This window comes from Dendrobates tinctorius, unplaced genomic scaffold (assembly GCF_039654945.1).
Source record: "Dendrobates tinctorius isolate UK_male_01 unplaced genomic scaffold, ASM3965494v1 ptg000181l, whole genome shotgun sequence".
Taxonomy (NCBI): Eukaryota; Metazoa; Chordata; class Amphibia; order Anura; family Dendrobatidae; genus Dendrobates; species Dendrobates tinctorius.
In genome coordinates, this window is record NW_027361848.1 from 11,465,785 (window position 1) to 11,492,370 (window position 26,586).

General features: G+C 41.4%; 1 protein-coding gene and 1 long non-coding RNA gene across 6 annotated transcripts in view; one reads left to right on the forward strand and one right to left on the reverse strand.

Annotated features, from left to right (window-relative positions):
- TRIM67 (tripartite motif containing 67) overlaps positions 1-26,586 on the reverse strand; it is a 779,172-nt gene that overhangs the window by 603,495 nt on the left and 149,091 nt on the right. For all 4 annotated transcript variants that reach the window (XR_012221447.1, XM_073551878.1, XM_073551876.1 and 1 more), the window contains exon 4: positions 10,176-10,286. Coding sequence is in view for 3 of the 4 variants with exons in the window: in XM_073551878.1 (XP_073407979.1) it covers positions 10,176-10,286 (111 nt within the window). In the remaining variant the exon portion in view is untranslated. The remainder of the gene's footprint in view (positions 1-10,175; positions 10,287-26,586) is intronic.
- LOC141054964 (uncharacterized) overlaps positions 1-26,586 on the forward strand; it is a 100,248-nt gene that overhangs the window by 67,293 nt on the left and 6,369 nt on the right. Inside the window, exon 1 of one of the 2 annotated variants that reach the window (XR_012221449.1) lies at positions 8,492-8,525. The exons of the other annotated variant lie outside the window; for it this stretch is intronic. This is a non-coding gene — a long non-coding RNA (uncharacterized lncRNA). Of the gene's footprint in view, positions 1-8,491; positions 8,526-26,586 lie in introns of those variants that run through there. 2 annotated transcript variants of the gene reach the window in all.

Genomic DNA, 26,586 nt, shown 5'->3' on the forward strand with positions numbered 1-26,586 from the left:
TATATATAGATATTTTTTGCCAACATAAATAAGAAAAAGAAATAATTCCATCCGGTAGGTGTGTCATAATTTTCTGTTAAGAAGAAAGCACATCACATATGTAAGTATATGCGCACATATAAAAAGAAAAAATATACGTAAAATAGCAAAAAAATGAGAGTAAAAAACTAGGTGAGCACCAGAATAATACCTGTATAATCAAGTATAATCATTCTTAAATGTTCTAAAGAGCAAAACAAAAAGAAGAATTCTAAGTATCCAGAATAGTAGCCCAAGAAAGTAAAAGAAGGATGCCATAAACAGACCTGTATTAAATGAAAGCACTAAGTACAGGGGACCATGCCGCCGTCTTGGTAGGAAGGAATGTGTACCAGACGGGGAGGAGGTTGATTTATTTAAGCCACAAAGATCACCAAAATAGACTGCAGCTGTGAATTAAGTGATCACATATGGGTTAGCGCAACACATGCATGCGCTGTCCGCCTAGCAGGATGGAAGTGGGGAAGAAAATGAGGAAGTGTGGCAAAACGACTCGGTATACCTATGTGTCACGTTACTATGTCAACTGCGCATGCGCGGTATAGCTAATCGGACGGAAATGGGGAAGAAAGATAAAGGAAGTGTGGCAGAGACTAACAGACATAGGCGCATAGCGCTATCAAATCTAGGACTAAGGATATCATAACATCCTAATGGTACTCATATCACTTGCGCAACATGTTTCAGACAGAGTATGACATATTGGTGAAGACAATCAAAAAATATGACATATATGTCAGTATAATGAAGAAATATAAAAAATATAAAAAAACAAAAAACAGAAAATAAGGGAAAAAGGAGAAAGAGGAAAAAAACGAGAAAAAAAGATATTTAGACGATAAATCTATTATGAATAATTGTTCAATACCTTGTTACAGCATATTATTAAGTCTGAAAAAGAAAAAATAAATATATACGCATATATACATACTGTATGGACATACAATGTATAAATATATCGTCATTTCTATATATAATCGGATCAAAAACACAATAAATGTACATATATACACACATACTCACATACATATATATATACATATATATTCAAACAATGTGAAAAACATATAGCCAGCTCACCATAAAGGAGTTCCTCTTGATGCAGTAATCGGTGTTCACCCTATGCTTTGCACGGATCCAGGCAGGGAGTATGCCCCAACAAATAGAAATATGAGGAAATGGGGATCCAGCAAAAGGATGAAAGTTCACCAGATTTGTAAAAACTTCTTCTTTATTAATCCATTATATCATAAAAAGTATAAGGAACTCCAATCAATTAGTAGCATTCCAGCAAGGGACTACATGTTTCAGCACTATGTGCCTTCCTCACGGTCCTATTTGAGCTAAGCTTCAACACTAGCAATATATCCTCCTTTGTGGAACATATTCAAATGACCCTTAATTAAAAACAGTGGAACAAACCAATTAAAAACATCTGAGTAGATGGTTGAAACTCAGTTCAAAAAATGTTGCCAGAAAAATACCTATATTGAACATGTTTTATACATAGACAAATGATATAAACATTTAGTAACGAATCAACAATAATATGGAATAACTGCCACAAAAAGCAACAATATATAAACATATATGAAAAAATGCATCATATAGTAGGCATGATCTAAACATCAGAAACAATCACAAAAATAACTCTCAGAAGGTATAATATCATAGAGTAGGTTTAAGATAAAGATATAATCTTTTGTAAATTCATACATGAACTCTATCCCTTTTCTTTTCCTCTCCCTTTTCTCTTTTCCTCCTTCTCCCTAAAAAAAAAAAAAAATTAAATTTTTTAAAAAAAAATATATATATAAAAAAAAAAAATTATTTATTTTTCTTTTATTCTTACCTAATATTGTGTAATGAGATCCATTCTACTGTTCAGTCCATCTGGAACTCTAGTCTCTAATAAAAAGATCCACCTACTTTCTCTGGATAGGATTTTACTTTTAAAGTCACCACCCCTATGTGGTTTTGTAACCACCTCTATTCCCCTAAAGGAAAAACTTTTTAAATCTCCTTTATGCACATTAGCAAAGTGTTTAGAAACCGCAGAGGCTCCTGCAATAGGCAAATTAACCGAATCCGACAAATGTTTTCGCATACGCTGTTTCAATGAATTAGTGGTGCAACCCACATATTGAAGTCCGCAAATATTGCAATCAATAAGATATATTACATTTTCTGTATTACAATTAATAAAGGAAAAAAATCTCAACGTTTTTTCCATTTTTTATAGAAGAAAATGTTTTTGTTTTAACAATATATTTGCAACACTTACAGATTTTTGCACCACAACCATAACAGCCTACAATTTTCATCCAATTTTGTTTCAATTTTTTGTCTGGATCAGTAAATAAGCTTGCCGTCAACATAGAACCTATAGTAGGAGCTCTCCTCGCAACAAATTTAATTGATTGTTTTCTTAATATTTCTTTCAATTCACCACTTTGTTCTAAAATGGGCAAATGTTTTTTAATAATGGAGACTATTTCTTGATACTGTGGACTAAATTTGGTGCTAAAAACTATACCCAAATCATTGTTTTTTTCTTTGATATTTTTATATTCCAACAATTCCTGTCTATTTAAGTTGTCTACTATGCCTCTCGCTCTTTTTAGAGACCAGTTTGGGTAACCCCTAGATTTTAATCTTTTTACCAAAAGTTCAGATTCTTTCATATAAGTATCTTTTTCTGTACTATTTCTTTTCGTTCAAATCAGTTCACCAGTAGGTATATTCCTAATTACATGAGAAGCGTGACATGAGTTTGCCATCAATATACTGTTCACAGCTGTAGATTTACGATAGGGTTCCACCAAAACTTTTTTTTCGATTCGAATCTAATTTCAAGGTCAAATCCAAAAAATTGATTGACAACTCATTCATGTGGCATGTGAATTTAAGATTAAAACTATTGTTGTGTAAATATGAAAAGGAGGATACTAAATCCTTCTTCCCCCTCCACACAAAAACCAAATCATCAATGAAACGTCCCAACCAAAAAATGTTATAACTAAATGGATTATTAAGAGGAAAAATATACCTCTCCTCCCATACTGACATAGTTAAATTTGCTAAAGATGGTGAAAATTTGGCCCCCATGCTCACTCCCTGTATCTGTAAATAATATTTCTCATCAAAAACAAAATAGTTATGAGTGAGCAAAAAGTTTGTTGCAAGCAACAAAAAATGTTGAATTTCAAATGTATACTCACTATATTTAGATAGGTAATATTTGATGCTCTCCAATGCAACAGAATGTGGAATGGATGGATATAATCCAATAACATCACATGAGAGCCACAGAAAATCATTCTCCCACTCAATTTTTTCTACCATATTAATAGCTGCTTTGCTATCTCTCAAATGACTAGGAGTTAAAGCCACAAGGGGTTGTAAATAATGGTCCACCCACTCTCCAAGGTGTTCACTGAAAGATCCTATCCCCGAAACAATAGGTCTTAGTGGGGGAGGAAAAATTTCCTTATGCACCTTGGGGAGTGAGTGGTAAATAGGTGTAATAGGATGGTCACAATATAAAGCTTCACTCAATTTCTCTGAAATAGCTCCTGTACATACACCTTCCTGCAAAATTTTTTTCATTTCCTTATTGAAAGGGAGAGTGGGATTTTCATTTAATTCCCTATACACACTGGAGTTACCCAATGCGATTAGATTAAGTTTTTTATATAGACCAACATCCAGAATAGTAATTGATCCACCCTTATCCGACTGAACAATTTTTAGATCTTTATTCTTACTCAATTCCTGAAGAGCTTTATGCTCATAAAATGTCAGATTATGATGGGTCAATTCAACTCTGTTATTTAATTCCACCAAATCCCTTTCCACCGCTTCTTGAAAAACATCTAGCATCGGAGGTCTAAATTTAAGTGGGTAAAATTTTGTATTTTTTACGTGAAAAGAATTATTTAAATAAATCTGGTATTCTTTGGAGCTTTCAGATTCCAATTGTCTCAAATTATACAAACCCACCTGTTCTTCAAACGTAAGTAACCTTTCAACATCCCTATTTACTATAGGACAAGGAGTACAAATGTTATCTTCAAAATGACATTTTAGGGTTAAACAACGTGCTAGATGATTAACATCCAACACTGTGTCATATACGTTAAATTTACATGCCGGGGTAAAACTAAGTCCTTTTGCTAAAAGTGAAAGTTGCGGTGCTGAAAGTATATAACTGGAAAGATTATAGACTGGTACAGTTACTTTTTCCGTTTCCGGAGTTTGTCCTGGTAAGCCTGTTCTCATATGGCGTCTTCCTCCTCTCCTTCTAATCCGTTTTTTGGTTTGGCTCCCTCTTTGTTGTAATTTCTTTGGTAAGATTTTTTTCTTTTTTCCATACCATTATTGGATGCACAAGCCACTGATGAATCTGAATAATCATCCGAAGTATCACCAAAAGTAGTGTCCATATTTTCTTGAATTTTTGAAAAGTCACTTTATGTTTGCTAAACCAGGGTTTCCGTTTTTTTAATATTGATGACGGATTCTTACTATAATAATCTCGAGATTATGAGAGGATGTATAAGAAGAGAATTGGTATTCAACTTCACTATGCGACTCTGGCAGAATATCACAGAGTCAAAAGGATACCAAGGGGCCTTCAAGTATCACTCAGGCCTACTCTCTTTTCAGATAAACTTGATTTTTGTAATAAATATGAAGCGATCTTGAATAAATGTTCTATGGATTTAATTTTACTTACGGTAGAATTTTTGCAGAAGGAGTTGTCTAGCATGAATAATGAAATTAATAATGCTGAAGTGCAACTACGTGGAACACTTTCACAAGAGGAATTTGAAAAAATTAAAACACAAGTTGAAAAATTGAATACAGAATTCCGTGTTCAATTACAAGAACGTAAAAGAGTTAAGTTTTTGAGAGATGCTGATGATTATCAGCGTAATAATGTGTATTTTTGGAGAAATTTAAGTTTACCAAGAGAAAGGAGAACAACAAGAAGGTGGGATTCATCCTTTTCTAACAGTTCGGACAGTGACACCTCTAGAAGTTCCTCCCGTACCATTTCACAGAGGCGAGGAAGAGGATCAAGAAATCGGAACAATAGGGGAACCCAGGGAGGGTCTGACTCTACTTCATCTCTAGTACAGAATAGATCCCAGGTAATCTCAGACCAATTGGTCTATAATATCTCATCACATATTTTGTCTCTTTCAGAAATATCAGTTCTACAAAAAGGCTTATCTTTTTGTCCAACACCAAGTTTTAATGAATTTACCCTTGACCAGGAGATTCAACATTTTTTCAGATTGTTGAGACTGAAGGTGCATTTTTCAAAGGACATATCTGATACACAACCCTCAGGAGAGGTTTCTTCGCTTGAGTATAATGTAAATATGTTGACCTTGAAACAACTTAACTTGTATAAACCTAGTGATTTTATGCCTCCTAGATCTTATCATCCGGTCGAGACATATATTAGTCTGGTTAAAAAAGATGTAGAGAATAAAATACATGAAATTCATGGTGGTCACTACCGTATTTCAAACAACATGTCGAGGTCTGAACGTATTGCTATAGATGGTCTGTTTAGAAATAAACAGTTGATTGTGAAACCAGCCGATAAGGGTGGATCAATTGTAATAATGGATAGACAATATTATATTGACGAGATTTATTCCCAACTAAGTAATCATAGTGTTTATCAATCTGTTCCTATTGATCCATCCTCCTCCATTATGTCTGAGATACAAGATACGATACATCATTTTTTATCGTTAGGTGTCATTGATACCAAACTGAGTGAATTTCTAATTAATTCTCACCCGATTATACCAGTATTTTACACACTACCAAAAATACACAAAGATTTGACACGTCCTCCTGGAAGACCTATTGTTGCCTCCACTAACTCATTGTTGTCACCGTTATCAATAGTTCTTGAAAAAATTCTTTCTCCTATTCTGCATCTTATTCACATTTCCTATCCAGTATAAGGGCACTCAATGGGGTTCCTAAGAATTTTTATTTGGTTACTCTTGATGTAACGAGTTTGTACACCAGCATTGACCATGAGAGGTATTCAAGCGGTTAAAAATTTTTTGGACAGGAACACTAATTTTTCAGATGATGTTAAAACCTTTTGTATCTCTATTCTAACGATCGTTCTTACAAAAAATGTTTTCCTTTTGAGGATAAATTTTTTATCCAAGTAAGTGGAACGGCTATGGGGTCGAATGTGGCGCCCCCTACGCCAATATTTTTATGGCGGAATTCGAACTGGATTTTGTTTATTCCCATTGCCTCTTCCAACAGTATGTTATACTTTGGAAGAGGTATATAGATGATATTTTTTTCATTTGGTCAGGAGATTTGTTTTCTTTGGAAACGTTTTTTCAGGATATTAATACAAAGATTGATGGTTTATCATTCACTATGCAGCATAATCTTGAGTCTGTATCCTTCTTGGATACTAAAGTAATTAAGGGAAATGATGGTACTCTCTCTACAGACCTTTTTGTGAAACCGACGGATAGAAACAGTCTCTTGCATTTCACCAGTTGTCATCCCAAGCACATTAAGAGATCTCTTCCTAAATCACAGCTCCTTAGAGTCGATAGGATTGTTTCTGATGTATCTAAACGGAGTCTCCGTTTTAGTGAGATGAAATTAAAATTTATCTCCCGAGGATACCCTGATTCTCTTTTGACACAATCTTTAGGGTCAGAACCCAAACCTACTATGAAGTTGAAGAGGGTTGCCTTTGTGAATACATACCATCCCTTTATGTATCTGATTCACAAAATTATTCGCCAGCATTGGTCTGTTCTTTCCGATTCTTATCCCTCTATTCCAGAGTTTCAAAATTTTCCTCTGATTTGTCATAAGAAATCTCCCAACTTACGTAACCTTTGGTGAGGGCTGATGTTGGCAGTACACGGATGGCCAATAAACAAACACTTATTAGATCTCAACGCAAAGGGACATTCCCTTGTCTACACTGTTTACAGTGTTCAAACATCATGAAAGGAGATAACTTTAGTCATCCTAGATCAGGAAAGATCTTCCCAATTAGGGATTACTTTAGCTGTGATTCTACTTTATGTCGTTAATTTGATTAAATGTCCATGCGGTCTCGGATATGTTGGGGAAACCACGCAACATATCCGGGACCATATTTCACAACATAAATCGACTATTCGTTGCAAGAGAACTTTATTACCTATTTAGGCACATTTTATTTCTCATAACCATAACATTTCCCAACTCCGGTATCAGGTATTAGAGCATGTACCACAGGCGAGAAGAGGTGGAAATAGGATACAAAAATTAAAGGAGAGAGAAGCCTATTGGATTTTTGCTCTTCAGACATTAGAACCCCATGGCCTTAATAGAGAATATGAAGTTTTCTATTGATCCCCCCCTTTTTCATAGAATTATGCTGATCTTAGTGTAGGTGTTTAACCTCTATTCCTTTTTAGGTAAGGATACGTTATTTGGCACACAGATATATGCGTGTATTTGGTACGGGTATATATTTTTGTGCATACATGTTGATTTATGTTTGGGTGTATGTGTGTTTGTATATGTATGTGTGTATATATATATGTATATATATATGTATGTGTGTGTATATATGTACATTTATTGTGTTTTTGATCCGATTATATATAGAAATGACGATATATTTATACATTGTATGTCCATATGTATATATATGCGTATATATTTATTTTTTTCTTTTTCAGACTTAATAATATGCTGTAACAAGGTATTGAACAATTATTCATTATAGATTTATCGTCTAAATATCTTTTTTTCTCGGTTTTTTCCACTTTCTCCTTTTTCCCTTATTTTCTGTTTTTTGTTTTTTTATATTTTTTATATTTCTTCATTATACTGACATATATGTCATATTTTTTTATTATCTTCACCAATATGTCATACTCTGTCTGAAACATGTTGTGCAAGTGATATGAGTACCATTAGGATGTTATGATATCCTTAGTCCTAGATTTGATAGCGCTATGCGCCTATGTCTGTTAGTCTCTGCCACACTTCCTTTATCTATCTTCCCCATTTCCGTTCGATTAGCTATACCGCGCATGCGCGATTGACATAGTAACGTGACACATAGGTATACCGAGTCGTTTTGCCACACTTCCTCATTTTCTTCCCCACTTCCGTCCTGCTAGGCGGACAGCGCATGCGCGTGTTGCGCTAACACATATGTGATCACTTAATTCACAGCTGCAGTCTATTTTGGTGATCTTTGTGGCTTAAATAAATCAACCTCCTCCCCGTCTGGTACACATTCCTTCCTACCAAGACGGCGGCGTGGTCCCCTGTACTTTGTGCTTTCATTTAATACAGGTCTGTTTATGGCATCCTCCTTTTACTTTCTTGGGCTATATCTTTATTCTGGATACTTAGAATTCCTCTTTTTGTTTTGCTCTTTAGAACATTTAAGAATGGAACACTTGATTATACAGGTATTATTCTGGTGCTCACCTAGTTTTTTACTCTCATTTTTTTGCTATTTTACGTATATTTTTACTTTTTATATGTGCGCATATACTTACATATGTGATGTGCTTTCTTCTTAACAGAAAATTATGACACACCTACCGGATGGAATTATTTCTTTTTCTTATTTATGTTGGCAAAAAATATCTATATATATATAATCTGATTAATGAATTGATTTTGTATGACAATGAAAATTTTCCCAACATATTATGTTGACTATATGTTATGGTTATTCTTTTTTATAGATAAACCCTTGATAAAGGCTTAGTTTAGCCGAAGCATTGGGGACTCTGTATTTTTCATGTTCCATGTTAATAAATATTTTTCTGCAAAATTAAAAAATTTTGTGCCTCAGGTTGTTTATGAATATATTACTCTTTTTCCTGAAGGCTTGGTTAGCTTTCCCCATTGTCTATTATTATTGGAATGGAATGGCTGTCAGAAATGTAGAGAAGTTGATTTTTATAAAACTGTGCAGTGGTCTCTTAATTTTTGCCAGAGCTGTATATAATATATTCACTTACCATATATACTCATGTATAAGCCAACCCCCTAATTTTGCCACAAAAAACTGGGAAAACTTATTGACTCATGTATAAGCTGAGGGTGGTGCTGCATAAGGGTTAATGGTGGTCCAAGAAGATGCTCCATAGATAAACCCCCCATATATTGCTGCACAAGGGTTAAGGGTGGCCCAACAAGATGCTCCATAGATAAATACCCCCCCATAAAATGCTACTGCACAAGGGTTAATACTGGCCCAAGAAGATGCTCCATAAATACCCCCATATGCTGCTGCGCAAGGGTTAATGGTGGCCCAAGAAGATGCTCCATGAATACCCCCCATATGCTGCTGCACAAGGGTTAATGCTGGCCCAAGAAGATGCTCCATAAATACCCCCATATGCTGCTGCACAAGGGTTAATGCTGGCCCAAGAAGATGCTCCATAAATACCCCCATATGCTGCTGCACAAGGGTTAATGCTGGCCCAAGAAGATGCTCCATAAATACCCCCATATGCTGCTGCACAAGGGTTAATGCTGGCCCAAGAAGATGCTTCATAAATACCCCCCATATGCTGCTGCACAAGGGTTAATGCTGGCCCAAGAAGATGCTCCATAAATACCCCCCATATATTGCTGCTGCCGCTGCTGCAATTAAAATAAAAATTACATACTCACCTCTCGCTGTGTCCTGAGCAGGCTGTGACACTGGTGCGCTAAGTGGGCCAGATGCCAGTGTCACCACTGGCTCAGGCCCCCGGAACTGGCGATATTTACTGGTCCCCGCTCCATCGCCGTCCACCGCTGTGTCTCCCGGGTCTCTGCAGTGACGTTCAGAAGAGGGCGCGCACTGACTATACAGTATATTCAATATAATGGTACTGTACGCTGCAGAAGAATCCGCAACGTGTGCACATACCCTTAGAAAGAGCAAAAGTGAAATACCTCATCAGAACATACAACCTAAAATATTGCGCTATTTACTCAGGTTCCAAGTATGTGCATAAAGTGACTATAGTAGCCAAAAAACATTCATAATCACTGGTTTTGAGAGTCGTGTACATCATTTTCTTATTTTATTTTTTAAATAATTTATTCCATGCTTGTACCTGTAAGAAGCCGGAGGGATCATTTTCTTTGATTACTTCAAGGCAATATTCCATTAGTCCAGTTGACTGGCGCAGTTTCAATGTACAGTGATTTATCTGGTCCCATACAACCTGGAAAAAAGCTGTAGATTTTAGATCTGATGTGGCTTCATAGTTTCAGCATGCTGTTTTAGGTGAAACATGTTGTATCAGGGTCAGGTGCCTGTCAGGCACCCTAAGCAAAAACGACATTAAATTTGATTGTCTAAACAGTGACAATGACAATTGTATAGATCGAAAAGTCTTTTGCAGGTTTAACCCCTTTGTCCGGAATTCTGTTTTCACCTTCCTGACCAGGTCAATTTTTTCAATTTTGATGAGTGTCACTTTATAAGTTAATTACTCTGTAATGCTTTAAGATATCCCAGTGATTCCAAGACTTTTGTGACATGTTGTACTTCATAATGGTAGTAAATTTAGGTCTCTATCTTTTGCATTTATTTGTGAACATATAGGATTTTTGACAAAAATTTCGCAAACTTTGAATTTTATGCCCTTAAATCACAGAAAATAGTAATAACTTTTACCACGTGTCTACTTTACATCAGCATCATTTTTGAAAGATATTTTTTTTTGTTAAAAAGTTAGAAGGGTTAAATGTTTATCACCAATTTTGCATTCTTCCATCAAAATTTGCAAAACCATTTTTAGGGACAATATCACATCACATTTGAAGTGACTTTGAAGGATCGATATGACAGAAAATACCCAAAAGGGACACCATTTTAGAAACTGCATGTGACAACGGCGGCCGTGGCCGCCGCCGTCCCATGGGCACTGGCTCCCTCCGCAGCTCTCACTCACCCGGCGGCAGGCGCGCTCCCTCCTTCCTCCTGCTCACGTGCTTCTCCTCTTCCTGGCTGCCGGGCAGCTCCCCGCCTTCACATGCACACTAGGGCGTGGGCGCACGCCCGTCCTGATGGATAACCCTGCGATGGGTGGCAGCCGATTAGCGTTTAGCCAATCACCTGCCAGCAGGGGATATATCAGGCGTCTCCCATAAGGGGATGACGCCTGGTTATTGTGTGAAGTCCATACATTGATTTGGCCGCCTATAGGGTTCCTATAGGTTTTCCTCCTGTCCTATACTTTTCCTAGCCTTTTCGTCTCTGCCTCTCCTGGTTGCCCTGCCCGCCCATTGCCCTGCTGGTCCTTGTCTCCTAGTCATCAGTTCTGACCCACTCCCTGTGTCTGGTTCCCTTCCTGTCCAGTTTCCTAGCCTGTTATCCTCCTGTCTTCCCTATCTTCTCGGTTACTGATGCTTTGTACGTCTCCTCGTCTCGCACCTTGGTCTCGGTGCAGTCTCCTAGTCCTGCCTGTGGTTACTCCGGGCCTTTGAGCCGCCCCTCTTGGTTTCAGCTGTCGCGGTGTCTGATTCCCCATGGGCCTGCCCCAAACGGTCCCTGTATAGGGGTCGGTTCCACCTGGTGCGCTCGCCCCGGGGGCCTCAGTTCCGCGACCCAGAGGGTCCACTCTCGGACGCTGCCAAAACCCCCGAAGTCTCACAGTATAACCAGGCCATGGACCCCGCTGGAGCCGCGGCCGCTATGCAAAAAGAGTTACTTTTCCTGCGGGAGAACCAGACCCGGATAATGTCCTTTATGAAGTCCATGGACACCCGGCTATCCGCCCTTCAAACCACCGATCCAGGGCACGCTCCCATGTTAGCCGGCATCCAGCAGGAGCTCGCGCAGCAGCGCGACGCCCAGTCCCACATCCTAAATTACATGGCGTCCGTCGATGTCCGTTTACTTTCTCGACAGTCCTCGGCGGCCGCCTCTGTCCAACCCCGGGATCTGGCATATCACCCGCCACCTCACTTGGGAAAGCCCCCCAAGTATAGCGCAGATCCAAAGCTATGCCGGGGCTTCTTGAACCAGTGCAGACTGCACTTTGAGCTGTTACCCCAGCAATACCCCTCCGACCGTGCCAAGGTGGCGTTCATCGTGTCCCACCTTGAGGGAGAGGCTTTGGCCTGGGTGAATCCTTTGTGGGAGAGGGGTGATTCTGTGGTCGCTAGTATTCAGAGTTTCCTTGACATATTTCGCTAGGTATTTGACGAGCCCGGGCGCTTGGCTTCTAGTACTGAGGCTCTGTTTAACCTCCGTCAGGGTTCGCTCACCGTGGGGCAGTACGCCATCCGCTTCCGGACACTGTCTTTGGAGCTTGGGTGGAATAATGAGGCCCTGGTGGGAGCCTTTTGGAGTGGTCTTTCTGGCAAGATAAAAGACGAGCTTGCCAGATGGGATACGCCTACCACCCTGGAATATCTCATATCCCTGGCCACTCGTATAGATCTCCGGTTTCTTGAACGTTCTCGGGAGGCCGCCAGAGAGGGAGACCCTTTAGGCTCTATAAAGCCCCCATTCCATGTTCCTCCGTACCCTCTGCCAGCTCTGCCCCCGAGCCCATGCAAATAGACCGTGTTAGGTTGTCTGAACAAAAGCGCAGGGAGAGAATGATGGAGGGCCTTTGTCTGTATTGCGGCAGTGCCAATCATTTTTTGCGCACCTGTCCTGTGAGACCGGGAAATGCCTCCACCTAGGCCAGGTAAGAGAGGCTTCCCTAGGTGACTCTAATTCCTCTCTGCCCCTTACCATTTCGGCTTTAATTATTCTAGGTCGGTAGCGTAGATCTGTGGAGGCGTATGTGGACTCGGGTGCGGCTGGCAATTTCATTCGGCTTGAGGAGGTTAACAAGTTCCAGATTCCTGTGGTTACCTTGGAGAACCCACGTGCGATTGCGTCTGTGGATGGCAGACCACTTCCTGAACTCATCACCATGGTTACTGCCGAAGTTGAGTTTCAAGTGGGAGCTCTTCATCTGGAGAAGATAGCTTTCTACGTGCTGCCCAATTTGTCCCACGCTGTCCTCCCTGGATTACCCTGGCTCAGATTGCATGAACCGGTCCTGGATTGGCGCTCTGGGGAGATTTTGCGCTGGGGCCATAATTGCCAGGAACGCTGTCTGTTGTCAGTGGCCCGTTCTCATCTGCCACAGGAACCAGCCGATCTTCCGGGACTCCCGGCACCATATCACGTGTATGCCGACGTCTTCAGTAAGAAGGAGGCGGATTCTTTGCCACCACACCGGTTCTTTGACTGTCCCATCGAGTTGATTCCAGGAGCCACCCCCCCCAGGGGGAGAACGTACCCTTTGTCTCCAGCAGAAACCTCGGCCATGTCAGAATATATACACGAAAACTTGGCCAAGGGTTTTATCCGGAAATCTTCATCTCCTGCAGGCGCGGGTTTGTTCTTTGTTCGGAAGAAAGACGGATCCCTCAGGCCATGCATTGACTATCGAGGCCTGAATAATATTACCGTTAAAAATCGGTATCCTCTTCCGCTGATCCCAGAGCTCTTCGACCGGCTGAGAGGGGCCCGGGTATTTACCAAACTGGACCTACGAGGAGCCTATAATTTGATCCGAATCCGCGCTGGAGACGAGTGGAAGACAGCTTTCAATACTTGGGATGGCCATTATGAATATTTGAAACATGCAAAACAGAAGCCGCGGAGACACCATCACATGTTTCTCAACGCAAGCAATGACTAGCCAGGTCTTTCATCGGGAAGGAACAACCACGGGAAGGGCAGTCTCCAATGAAGGAAACCACCTATGCCAAAACATGGTATCCATCCACAGACAGCTGTTTCGGGGTATTTGCCCCTCATCAGTGTGGAGTAGGAAACTGGCTAGTAAGAGCAATGCCTAGTAGAAGACTGTGAAAAATGAGGATGATTGACATCATGGAGATCAACATCCAACACTGCGGAGACACCATCACGTGTTTCTCAACGCAGTGATTCTAGAGCACTGCCCCCATCCCTTATGGGAAATATGCAAAACATGCAAAACAGAAGCCGCGGAGACACCATCACATGTTTTTCAACGCAAGCAATGACTAGCCAGGTCTTTCACCGGGAAGGAACAACCACAGGAAGGGCAGTCTCCAATGAAGGAAACCACCTATGCCAAAACACCTGGCTAGTCATTGGGTTTTTTTCAAAATCCTTTTCCTCTGCCGAATGCAATTACTCTATTGGAGACCGGGAGTTGCTCGCTATAAAGATGGCTCTGGAGGAATGGCGGTACCTGCTTGAGGGGGCAGTTCACCCTTTACTATATTCACGGACCACAAAAACTTAGCCTATCTTCAGTCTGCCCAAAGACTCAACACCCGGCAAGCTCGGTGGTCCCTATACTTCTCGCGCTTTGATTTTAAGCTCCATTTTCGACCCGGGAACAAGAACGCCAAGGCGGATGCGCTCTCTAGGTCGTTGCAGACACCAGAAATGGAGGAGGTTCCATCTTATATCATCGAGCCTGCGAAAGTTATTACCGTGGCTCCCTTGAGCCTCTCTACCCTTCCGCCAGGCAGGACCTTCATTCCACAGAGCAAAAGACTGGAGGTGCTATGCTGGGGGCACTCATCCAAAATCGCAGGACACGTCGGGACCAAGAAGACCCGCTTGCTTATCTCCCGCTATTATTGGTGGCCTTCTCTTCGCCAGGACGTGCTGGATTTTGTAGCATCCTGTACTACCTGTGCACAGAACAAGGTGCCTAGGGATCTGCCCTCCGGCCTCCTTCATCCGCTACCTGTTCCAGAGGCCCCTTGGCAGCAAATTGCCATGGATTTTGTGACAGACCTGCCTTCCTCTTCTGGGTGCACTACTATCCTTGTCGTAATAGATCGCTTCTCCAAAATGGCCCATTTCATCCTGTTACCCGGCTTGCGTTTGGCTCCTAAGTTGGCCGAAATCTTTATCCATCAGATCTTCAAGCTGCATGGACTCCCTCAACGGATTGTGTCTGATCGGAGAGTTCAATTTACCTCCCGATTCTGGAGAGCTCTCTGTCGGCACATGGGTACGTCTTTGGATTTCTCCTCCGCCTACCACCCACAGACCAACGGGCAAGTGGAACGAGTCAATCAAGTTCTGACGACCTTCCTGCGCCACTTTTCCAACGCCCACCAGGACAACTGTGTCTCGCTCCTCCCTTGGGCGGAATTTGCTCACAATAATCATCCTAATGAGTCCTCCTCCAAGTCAAAATTTTTTGTGGTCTCAGGCCAAAACCCTGGCATCTCGCTGCCCATCTCCATGTCTTCGGGGGTGCCCGCGGCAGATGCTCTCACAGCTGACTTCGCGCAAATTTGGAAGGAGACCAAAGAAGCCCTCGTGAAGTCCAGTACCCGGATGAAAAAACATGCGGACAAAAGACGAAGGGATCTTCCACCATACCATCCTGGTGACAAAGTCTGGCTTTCGACTAAACACATCCGTCTAAAAGCTCCCTCATACAAGTTGAGTCCCCATTATATTGGGCCTTTTGAGGTACTTGGACGCATTAACAACGCTGCTTACAAATTGAGATTGCCGGCTTCACTCCGAGATCCTAACGCCTTCCATGTCTCGCTCCTTAAACCTGTCATCCTTATCCGGTTCTGTCCTGCTCCTATCTCGTCCCCTCAGCCAATTGGGGATGATAACGTCTTTGAAGTTAAGGACATTTTGGCCATGAAAAAGGGTAGAGGAAGGACCCTCTTTCTTATCGATTGAAAGGGATTTGGTCCTGAGGAGAGGTCCTGGGAGCCACGGGAAAATATAAATGCCCCGCAAATTCTGAAAAAGTTTTTGGCCGACTTTAGAAGGGGGAGATGTAAGGAGGGGGGCACTGTGACAACGGCGGCCGGGGCCGCCGCCGTCCCACGGGCACCGGCTCCCTCCGCAGCTCTCACCCGGCGGCCCGCGCGCTCCCTCCTTCCTCCTGCTCACGTGCTTCTCCTCTTCCTGGCCGCCGGGCAGCTCCCCACCTTCACATGCACACTAGGGTGCGGGCGCACGCCCGTCCTGATGGTTAACCCTGCGGTGGGTGGCGGCCGATTAGCGGTTAGCCAATCACCTGCCAGCAGGGGATATATCAGGCGTCTCCCATAAGGGGATGACGCCTGGTTATTGTGTGAAGTCCATACATTGATTTGGCCGCCTATAGGACTCCTATAGGTTTTCCTTCTGTCCTATACTCTTCCTAGCCTTTTCGTCTCTGCCTTTCCTGGTTGCCCTGCCCGCCCACCGCCCTGCTGGTCCGTGTCTCCTAGTCATCAGTTCTGACCAACTCCCTGTGTCTGGTTCCCTTCCTGTCCAGTTTCCTAGCTTGTTGTCCTCCTGTCTTCCCTATCTTCTCGGTTACTGTTGCTTTGTACATCTCCTCGTCTCGCACCGTCTCGGTGCGGTCTCCCAGTCCTGCCTGTGGTCACTCCGGTCCTTTGAGCCGCCCCTCTTGGTTTCAGCTGTCGCGGTGTCTGATCCCCCACGGGCCTGCCCCAAACGGTCCCTGTATAGGGGTCGGTTCCACCTGGTGTGCTCGCCCCGGGGGCCTCAGTTCCGCGACCCAGAGGGTCCACTCTCGGACGCTGCCAAAAACCCTGAAGTCTCACACTGCAGCACTAAAAATGCTCAACACAACATTCAAGAACTTTATTAACCCTTTAGGTCCTTAAACGGAATTAAAGCAATGTGGATGGAAAAAATTAATATTTAAATTTTTCCCACAAAAATGTTCCTTTAGGCCCACATTTTTAATTTCCACAAGGACAACAGGAAAAAATGGACCATACAATTTGTTGTGAAATTTCTCCTGAGTATGCAGATACCTCATATGTAGTGGGAAACTACTGTTTGGGTGTACAGTAGGGCTTGGGAGAAGCACCAATTGACTTTTGGAGCCCACAATTGGCTGGAATAGATAGCGGACACCATGTTGCATTTAAACAGAACCTGATGTGCCTAAACAGTGAAAAAAAAATCCACAGATGACCCTATTTTGGAAACTAAACCCCTTAAGGAACCTATCTACAGGTATGGTGAGCACCTTGAACCCACAGGTGCTTCCCAGAATTTTATAACGGAAATGGAAATGTAAAAAATACATTTTTCTCACTAAATGTTGCTGTAGCCACAAATTTTACATTTTCAGAAGGAGGAGGAAATGGACCATAAAATGTGTTATGTAATTTCTCCTGTGTATGCTGATACCCCATATGTCCAGAAAGGCACATCCAGCCCATGAATGGCAGCGCTTCCCAGGACTCACATCCAAAGATGATATTTCATATTTTTTATTTTATAGGTTAAAAAAGAGGAAATACAACGCGTTTCAGATACAGTGTATATCCTTCATCAGGCATCCTAAAAACTCAGTACATTTTTTGAAGGCATACTATATTTACAGTTGCTCGGCACCGCGATGGGGACTCGGGTCGTGCCAAGTTTCGCAAACTTATTCTTGGGGCGATTCAAGTCCTCATCGTCACTCTCTAAGCCTGTTTTCAATGACAAAATAAGGCTTTATAAGCGCTTCATTGATGATCTGATTATTATATGGAAGGGACAGAGGAGGAAGCGGCACAGTTAATAAAGGAGCTCAATAATAACACCTGGGGGATAACTTTTACATCACAAATTAATAAAGAAAAAATGGTGTTTCTTGATCTAGAGATCAGCCATAGTGGGAAAAAAATTATTACAAAAACCCACTTTAACCCCTTCCTGCCATCCAACGTACTATCCCGTCCATGGGACCTGGGCCCCTATGCCCATGGACGGGATAGTACGTCTACTGCGATCAGCGGCGCCCACGTCGCAAGCGCCGCTGATCGCGGCCGGGTGTCAGCTGATTATGACAGCTGACACCCGGCACAATGTGTCAGGGGCGGTCACGGACCGCCCCCAACACGTTAACCCCTTGCACACCGCGATCAAACATGATCGCGGTGTACCGGGGGTTAAAGGGAAGCATCGGCAGGGAGGGGGCTCCCTCCGTGCTTCCCTGAGCCCCCCACGGCAGCGCAATGTGCAGCGCTGCTGCGGGGGGCTCCTTTCCTGCAGGCCCCCGAATCCAAGATGGCGACGGGGGCCTTCGGGGGCCTGCAGGAAGCTGGCTTCCTCAGTGCCTGCAAAGCGCAGGCATGAGGAAGCCTTCTGCACTGCATGTGACAGATCGCAGATCAGCGATCTGTCACAGGACAGTGATGTCCCACCTGGGACTATTTAATAAAGTTAAAAAAAATAAAAAAAAGTGTTAAAATAATTAAAAAAAAAATCGCCAAATAAATTAGAAAAAAAAAAAAAATATTCCCCCAATAAATCCATTTTTTGGAAATAAAAAAAAACAAACAATAAAAGTACACATATTAGGTAACGCCGCGTCCGTAACGACCCGCCCTATAAAACTGTCCCATTAGTTAACCCCTTAAGCGAACCCATTAAAAAATAAAAATAAAAACGAAGCAAAAAATAATGATTTATCATACCGCCAAACAAAAAGTGTAATAACGCGTGATCAAAAAGACGCATATAAATATCCATGGTACCGCTGAAAACGTCATCTTGTACCGCAAAAAATGAGCTGCCATACAGCATCATCAGCGAAAAAATAAAAAGTTATAGCTCGCAGAATAAAGCGATGCAAAAATAATTATTTTTTATATAAAATAGTTTTCATTGCATAAAACCGACAAAACATAAAAAAACCTAAATGAGGTATCGCTGTAACCGTACTGACCCACAGAATAAAACTGCTTTATCAATTTTACCACACGCGGAACGGTGTAAACGCACCCCCCCAAAAGAAATTCATGAAACGCTGATTTTTGTTCATTCTGCGTCCCAAAAATCGGAATAAAAAGCGATCAAAAAATGTCACGTGCCTGAAAATGGTACCAATAAAAACGTCAACTCGTCCAGCAAAAAATAAGACCTCACATGACTCGGTGTGTCAAAATACGGAAAAATTGTAGCTCTCAGTATGTGGTGATGCAAAAACTATTTTTACAATAAAAAGCGTCTTTTAGCGTGCGACAGCTGCCAAACATAAAAACCGCCATAAATAGTAAATCAAACCCCCCGTTATCACCCCCTTAGTTAGGGAAAAATAATAAAATAAAAAAAATGTATTTATTTCCATTTTTCCATTAGGGCTAGGGTTAGGGCTAGGGTTAGGGTAGGGTTAATGCTTGGGTTAGGGTTAGGGCTAGGGTTAGGGTTAGGGTAGGGTTAATGCTTGGGTTAGGGTTAGGGCTAGGGCTAGGGTTAGGGTAGGGTTAATGCTTGGGTTAGGGTTAGGGCTAGGGCTAGGGTCAGGGTTAGGGCTAGGGTTAGGGTTAGGGTTAGGGCTGAGATTAGGGTTAGGGGTGTGTTGGGGTTCGGGTTGGAGTTAGAATTGGGGGTTTCCACTGTTTGGGCACATCAGGGGCTCTCCAAATGCAACATGGCGTCTGATCTCAATTCCAGCCAATTCTGAGTTGAAAAAGTCAAATGGTGCTCCTTCCCTTCCAAGCTCTGCCATGCGCTCAAACAGTGTTTTACCCCCACATGTAGGGTATCAGCCTACTCAGGACAAATTGCAAAACAATTTTTGGGGTCCAATTTCTCCTGTTACCCTTAGGAAAATAAAAAATTGGGGGCAAAAATATCATTTTTGTGGAAAAAAAATGATTTTTTTATTTTCACGTCCGAGTGTTATAAACTTCTGTGAAGCACTTGGGGGTTCAAAGTGCTCACCACACATCTAGATAAGTTCCGTGGGGGGTCTAGTGCCCAAAATGGGGTCACTTGTGGGGAGTGGGGAGTTTCAATAGTTTAGGTACATCAGGGGCTCTCCAAACGCACATGACACCCGCAGACCATTCCATCAAAGTCTGCATTCCAAAACGTCACTACTTTCCTTCCGAGCCCCGACGTGTGTCCATACAGTAGTTTTCTCCCACATATGGGGTGTCAGCATACTCAGGACAAATTGGACAACAACTTTTGGGGTCCAATTTCTCCTGTTACCCTTGGGAAAATGAAAAAATTGGGGACTAATTGATCATGTTTGTGGAAAAAATACGATTTTTTTATTTTCATGCCCGGGCATTATAAACTTCTGTGAAGCCCTTGGGGGTTCAAAGTGCTCACCACACATCTAGATAAGTTCCTTAGGGGGTCTCGTTTCCAAAATGGGGTCATTTGTGGGGGTTTCCACTGTTTAGGTACATTAGGGGCTCTCCAAAGGCAACATGACACCCGCAGACCATTCCATCAAAGTCTGCATTCCAAAACGTCACTACTTCCCTTCCAAGCCCTGACGTGTGTCCATACAGTAGTTTTCTCCCACATATGGGGTGTCAGCATACTCAGGACAAATTGGACAACAACTTTTGGGGTCCAATTTCTCCTGTTACCCTTGGGAAAATGAAAAAATTGGGGACTAATTGATCATGTTTGTGGAAAAAATACGATTTTTTTATTTTCATGCCCGGGCATTATAAACTTCTGTGAAGCCCTTGGGGGTTCAAAGTGCTCACCACACATCTAGATAAGTTCCTTAGGGGGTCTCGTTTCCAAAATGGGGTCATTTGTGGGGGTTTCCACTGTTTCGGTACATTAGGGGCTCTCCAAAGGCAACATGACACCCGCAGACCATTCCATCAAAGTCTGCATTCCAAAACGTCACTACTTCCCTTCCAAGCCCTGACGTGTGTCCATACAGTAGTTTTCTCCCACATATGGGGTGTCAGCGTACTCAGGACAAATTGGACAACAACTTTTGGGGTTCAATTTCTCCTGTTACCCTTGGGAAAATAAAAAAATTGGGGACTAATTGATCATGTTTGTGGAAAAAATACGAATTTTTTATTTTCACGCCTGGGCGTTATAAACTTCTGTGAAGCACTGGGGGGTTCAAAGTGCTCACCACACATCTAGATAAGTTCCTTGGGGGGTCTAGTTTACAAAATGGTGTCATTTGTGGGGGGTTTCCACTGTTTAGGTACATTAGGGGCTCTCCAAAGGCAACATGACACCCGCAGACCATTCCATCAAAGTCTGCATTCCAAAACGTCACTACGTCCCTTCCGAGCCCCGACGTGTGCCCATACAGTAGTTTTCTCCCACATATGGGGTATCAGCATACTCAGGACAAATTAGACAACAACTTTTGGGGTCCAATTTCTCCTGTTACCCTTGGGAAAATAAAAAAATGGTGACTAAAAGATCATGTTTGTGGAAAAAATACGAATTTTTTATTTTCACGCCCGGGCGTTATAAACTTCTGTGAAGCACTGGGGGGTTCAAAGTGCTCACCACACATCTAGATAAGTTCCTTGGGGGGTCTAGTTTACAAAATGGTGTCATTTGTGGGGGGTTCCACTGTTTAGGTACATCAGGGGTTTTCCAATCGCGACATGGTGTCCTATCTCAGTTCCAGCCAAAAACGTCAAATGGCGCTGCTTCCCTTCCGAGCTCTGCCATGCGCCCAAATAGTGGTTTACCCCCACATGTGGGGTATCAGCGTACTCAGGACAAATTGCACAATAACTTTTCGGGTCCTGTTACCCTTGGAAAAATAAGAATTGAGGGTGAAAAGATCATTTTTGTGGAAAAAATATGATTTTTTAATTGTACCGCTGTACGTTATAAACTTCTGTAAAGCCCTTGTGGGTTCAAAGTTCTCACCACATATCTAGATAAGTTCCTTGGGGGGTCTAGTTTCCAAAATGGGGTCACTTGTAGGGGGTTTCCACTGATTAGGTACATCAGGGACTCTCCAAACGTGACATGGTGTCCAATCTGAATTCCAGCCAATTTTGCATTGAAAAAGTCAAACGGCGCTCCTTCCATTCTGAGCTCTGCCATGCGCCGAAACAGTCGTTCCCCCCCACATATCAGGTATCAGCGTACTCAGGACAAATTGCACAATAACTTTTGCAGTCCAATTTCTCCTGTTACCCTTGGTAAAATAAAAAAAATTAAACCTGAAGAATTTTTTTTTATGAAAAAAAGTTAGATGTTCATTTTTTTTTAAATATTCAAAAAAATTCCTGTGACGCACCTAAAGGGTTAATAAACTTCATGAATGTGAAATCTCAAAGACTCACCTGTAGCAGTGATTTTGTTGTATATGTCATCACATGCACTTGTGGTTTGCAATATGTGGGACGCACTGTGCAGACACTGCGGTCCCGCATTAATGGTCACAGAAATAGAGCAAAAAATAGCTATTTAAAACATAGTCTCTTAAAGCATCTGCTAATTAAACATAACAAAATTTTTAACATAAAAGTAACTCCAGTGGAGCAGATAACCTCTGGTGTTGCAAATAGGAATGCTCTTTTAAACCGGAAAGAAACGTTTTGGATATATCGTCTGGGAACATTATGTCCAAATGGATTGAATGATATCATAGAGAGAGTTTGAACGTCGCCTTTTTTTCTGGTTTTTTTCCTCTGGGGTTTTTTTTTTCTTCTTCTTGCATCTATGTTGTCAATGTTGGATCAATCAGTGGGTGTGTTCCTGAACTTGGTCCACACCCTAAATCAAGTTTCTGAGACTGGGATAAAAGGTTGCTACTATATATAAATGTAACTGAATTTTATACTATTAGGATTTGTACTGTGTTTTTATGATACCTGATGAAGGATATACACTGTATCCGAAATGCGTTGTATCTCCTCTTTTTTAACCTATAAAATAAAAAAAGATGAAATATCATCTTTGGATGTGAGTCCTGGGAAGCGCTGCTATTCATGGGCTGGATGTGATTTCTTGATTTACTCATCCTGTGTGAGCCTGAATCTGGCTCTTTCACTTGGATCCACTCGAGGCAAACTGCAAGCCCTGTCTATTGAAAAGTATCCCAGAAGGAAGGATTTTTGAGGATACACAATCTACAGCCATATTAGTCTTCTATCAGGTGAGTGCATAAAATTGTGCACCCTTTAAAGACTAATTGATTGTGTTTACGCATTTAGGGCGCCGCAATCTGTCTGTTCTTCTCTCCCAAACAGGGTTTTTTTGGACACCCCATATGTGGTGGTAATGTAATGTTTGGGCACATGGCAGGGCTCAGAAGGGAAGAACCATTTGGCTTTTGAAGAGCAAATTTCGCTGAAATAAATAGCAGATGCCATGTCACATTTGTTCTGCCTCTGAGGCACCTAAACAGTGGAAACCATGACAAATGACCCGATTTTGGCAACTACACCCCCTCAATGAACTTATGAGCCATGAAAATGAAAAAATTCATATTTACAGCAAAACTATTTCTTTGGCCCCAAATTTTTAATTTTCACAAGGGTAACAAGAGAAAATGGAAAGTACAATTTATTGTTCAATTTCTCCTGAGTACAATGATACCAAATATGTGGTGGACAACTTCTGTCTGGACACATGGTAGGGCTTGACCCCTTTCCGACACAGGGCATACATTTACGTCGATGTCGGACTCCCTCACTTTGATGAGGGCTCCAGCGGTGAGCCCATATCTTTCCCAGGACATGTCAGCTGTTTTGAAGCATGCAAAAAACGAAAAAAAAATGTTTTTAAAAATATTTAAAAAATTTTAAAAAATAAGTTTAAATCACCCCCCTTCGTCCCATTCAAAATAAAACAATAAAAATAAAATCATCGCATTTACAATCACCCAATCTATCAATAAAAAAGGATTATTCCGATCGCTAAACGGCGTAGTGAGAAAAAAATTAAAAACGTCAGAATTATGTTTTTTTCGGTTGTCGCGACATTGCATTAAAATGCAATAACGGGCGATCAAAAGATTGCACCTGCACCAAAATGGTATCACTAAAAACATCAGCTGGGCACTCAAAAAATACGACCTCACCCGATCCGAGATAAAGAAAAATGGAGACATTATAGATCTCGAAAAATGGCGCAATTTAAAAAAAAAAAAAGTTTGGAATTTTATTTCACCACTTAGATAAAAAAGAACCTAGACATGTTTGGGGTCTATGGACTTGTAATCACTTGGGGAATCATAATGGCAGGTCAGATTTAGCATTTAGTAAACCTAGTAAAAAAAAACAAACAAAAAAACAAGTGTGGGATGGCATTTTTTTTGCAATTTCATCGCACTTGGAGTTTTTTTCCCATTTTCTAGTGCACGACATGCTGAAACCAGTGGTGTCATTCAAAAGTGCAACTCGTCCTGCAAAAAAAAAAACAGCCCTCACATGGCCATATTGATGGAAAAATAAAAAAGTTATGGGTCTGGGAATAAGGGGGGCGAAGAACAAAAATGCAAAACCGAAAAAAGCCCCAGGGGTTAAGGGGTTAAAAGAAAAGGAGTGCCAATTGAATTCTGGAGCGCAAATTTGGCTGGACTAGATTATGGACGCCATGTCACATTTGAGGATCCCACTCCTGACATGTCAAAACAGCAGAAACCCCAAAAAGTGACCCCATTTTGGAAACAATACCTATTGAGCTTTTCATCTATGGTGTAGTGAACATTTTTAACCCTCAAGAAGTTTAATTGTATAACATTGTGCTGAGTCATTAGAATATTCTTTTTTACACTAAAATGTTTTGGCCCCAAGTATTCATTTTTTAAAAGGGATAATATTGGAAAACAAATGGTACAATTTGTTACTTAATTTCTCCTGAATACTCAAATATCCCATATGTGGTCACATATGCCATGACCCACTGGAAGAGCCCTTTAGGTGCCAGAACTGCAGAATCCCCCGTAAGTGACCCCATTTTACAAACTATGCCTCTCAATGAATGCATCTAAACTGCAGTGATCATATTGACACCACGGGTATAGCACTGAATTTTACACTATTGGGCAGGAAAAAAAATAATTACATTTTTGCCACAAAAATGTTGTTTTAGGACCAGATTTTACATGTTCACACTGGGAAATGGGTGAAAATAGCACCAAAATTTGTAACCAAATTTTTACTAAACGTGGCAATAACCCATATGTGGCTGGAAAGTACTGCTTAGCGACAAGGAGAGACTCTGGAGGGACGGAGCACTATTTGACTCTTGGAGAACAAATTACCGTCACCAGCACCAGAGAATTCTCACAGCTCACAGTAATTGGAATGAATAAAGAAGAAATTCTGTATGTACTAAAGCACTTAACTGTCTATACAGACTTTGTCAAAATACACACTGTTAAATTAGCTCTATAGAAGATCATATGCTTTAACCCTGCTATTCTGTTCGTTACCACTATACACTTGTTATGTACCGGTCATTTTTGACCAGACCTAATAAGGTTTTGATTTTTAGCTAATTTAAGTGTTTTAATTGAATATTTTTTGCAGTATTATATTGTATGAGAACCTGGTTGTTTATAAACAAATGAAAAATGGAAAGAAAAACTTACTTTTTATTTTTTTGTGTCAAAACATTTAACATGGCTTTATTGGAATATTTATGCATATTGCATATTTAACGATGATCCTTCAGAACTCTGTTGTCTGTATATGTCCTCTCTGCTCTCTCCAGCTGGACTGAAAATGAAACTGGATAGACTACTATGGCAATTGTCTACTGAGAAAATAAAATAAAACACCCCCCACCCTTTAGGATAAGAGCTCAGAGTAAAGGGCCTGTCAAACTAAGCGATATCGCTAGCAATATCGCTATAACGTCACTGGTTTTTGTGACGTTATAGCGATATTGCTAGCGATATCGCTATGCCTGATACTTACCTCCGACTGGCTCCCCCGCTGGTTATCGCTGATCGCGCGAGAACGTCCTGGGCCGTTTCTCATCGTCAGCTTCCTGCTGGGCTTCCTGCAGTGGAGACGCGGGTGGGAGGACGTCAGGATCGCCTCGTCTGACAGGTAAGTAGCGACCTCCGACCCCTGCGATGTCGCTGGTGAGATCTGCCTGTGTGGCAGCTCACTAGCGACCACTTAGGGATGCACCAGCGATCCTGACCGCGTCATATCGCTGGTCGGGATCGCTGGTGCATCGCTAAGTGTGACAGTACCTTAAAGGAAACACACTTTTCAGACAGAATTTATTAGTACTCTTTTAGGTCAGCATTTCACAGAAATTAGATCAGGGAACACAAGTAAAAAAAGAGAATATGTTCATTTACAATATGAAATGTTGAGAACTGAATTGAACTATTTTACATGAACAGCAGGGTAAAAATATTTGGCACATAACTATACTGGAAGGTAATCCATCAGCAGTATTGTAATGAGAAAATGTATGTATGTGTAAATCTGCATGGACCAAAAGGACCTTAATAAATTGATAAATAGTAGTAGATGTAATATATAGTCCAAAATGAGATTATAGCTCCTTTATTTTACTCATAAAATGGCTGGAGATCACTATAAAAGGCTATCGGTCATTTTTGACCGAACAGTACAAGTGTATAAAAAATTGTGGAGCAAAAAGTAAACAAAAAAAAACTACCCATAGTAAGAACCCCTCAAATGAGGAAAAGTCAATCAACCACAAGTTTCAGAACCGCATCTTGAATATTTTAAAAAATATTAAAGTTCAAAATCGGTCGTTTTTGACCGAACATAACAGCAGGGTTAATAAACTTA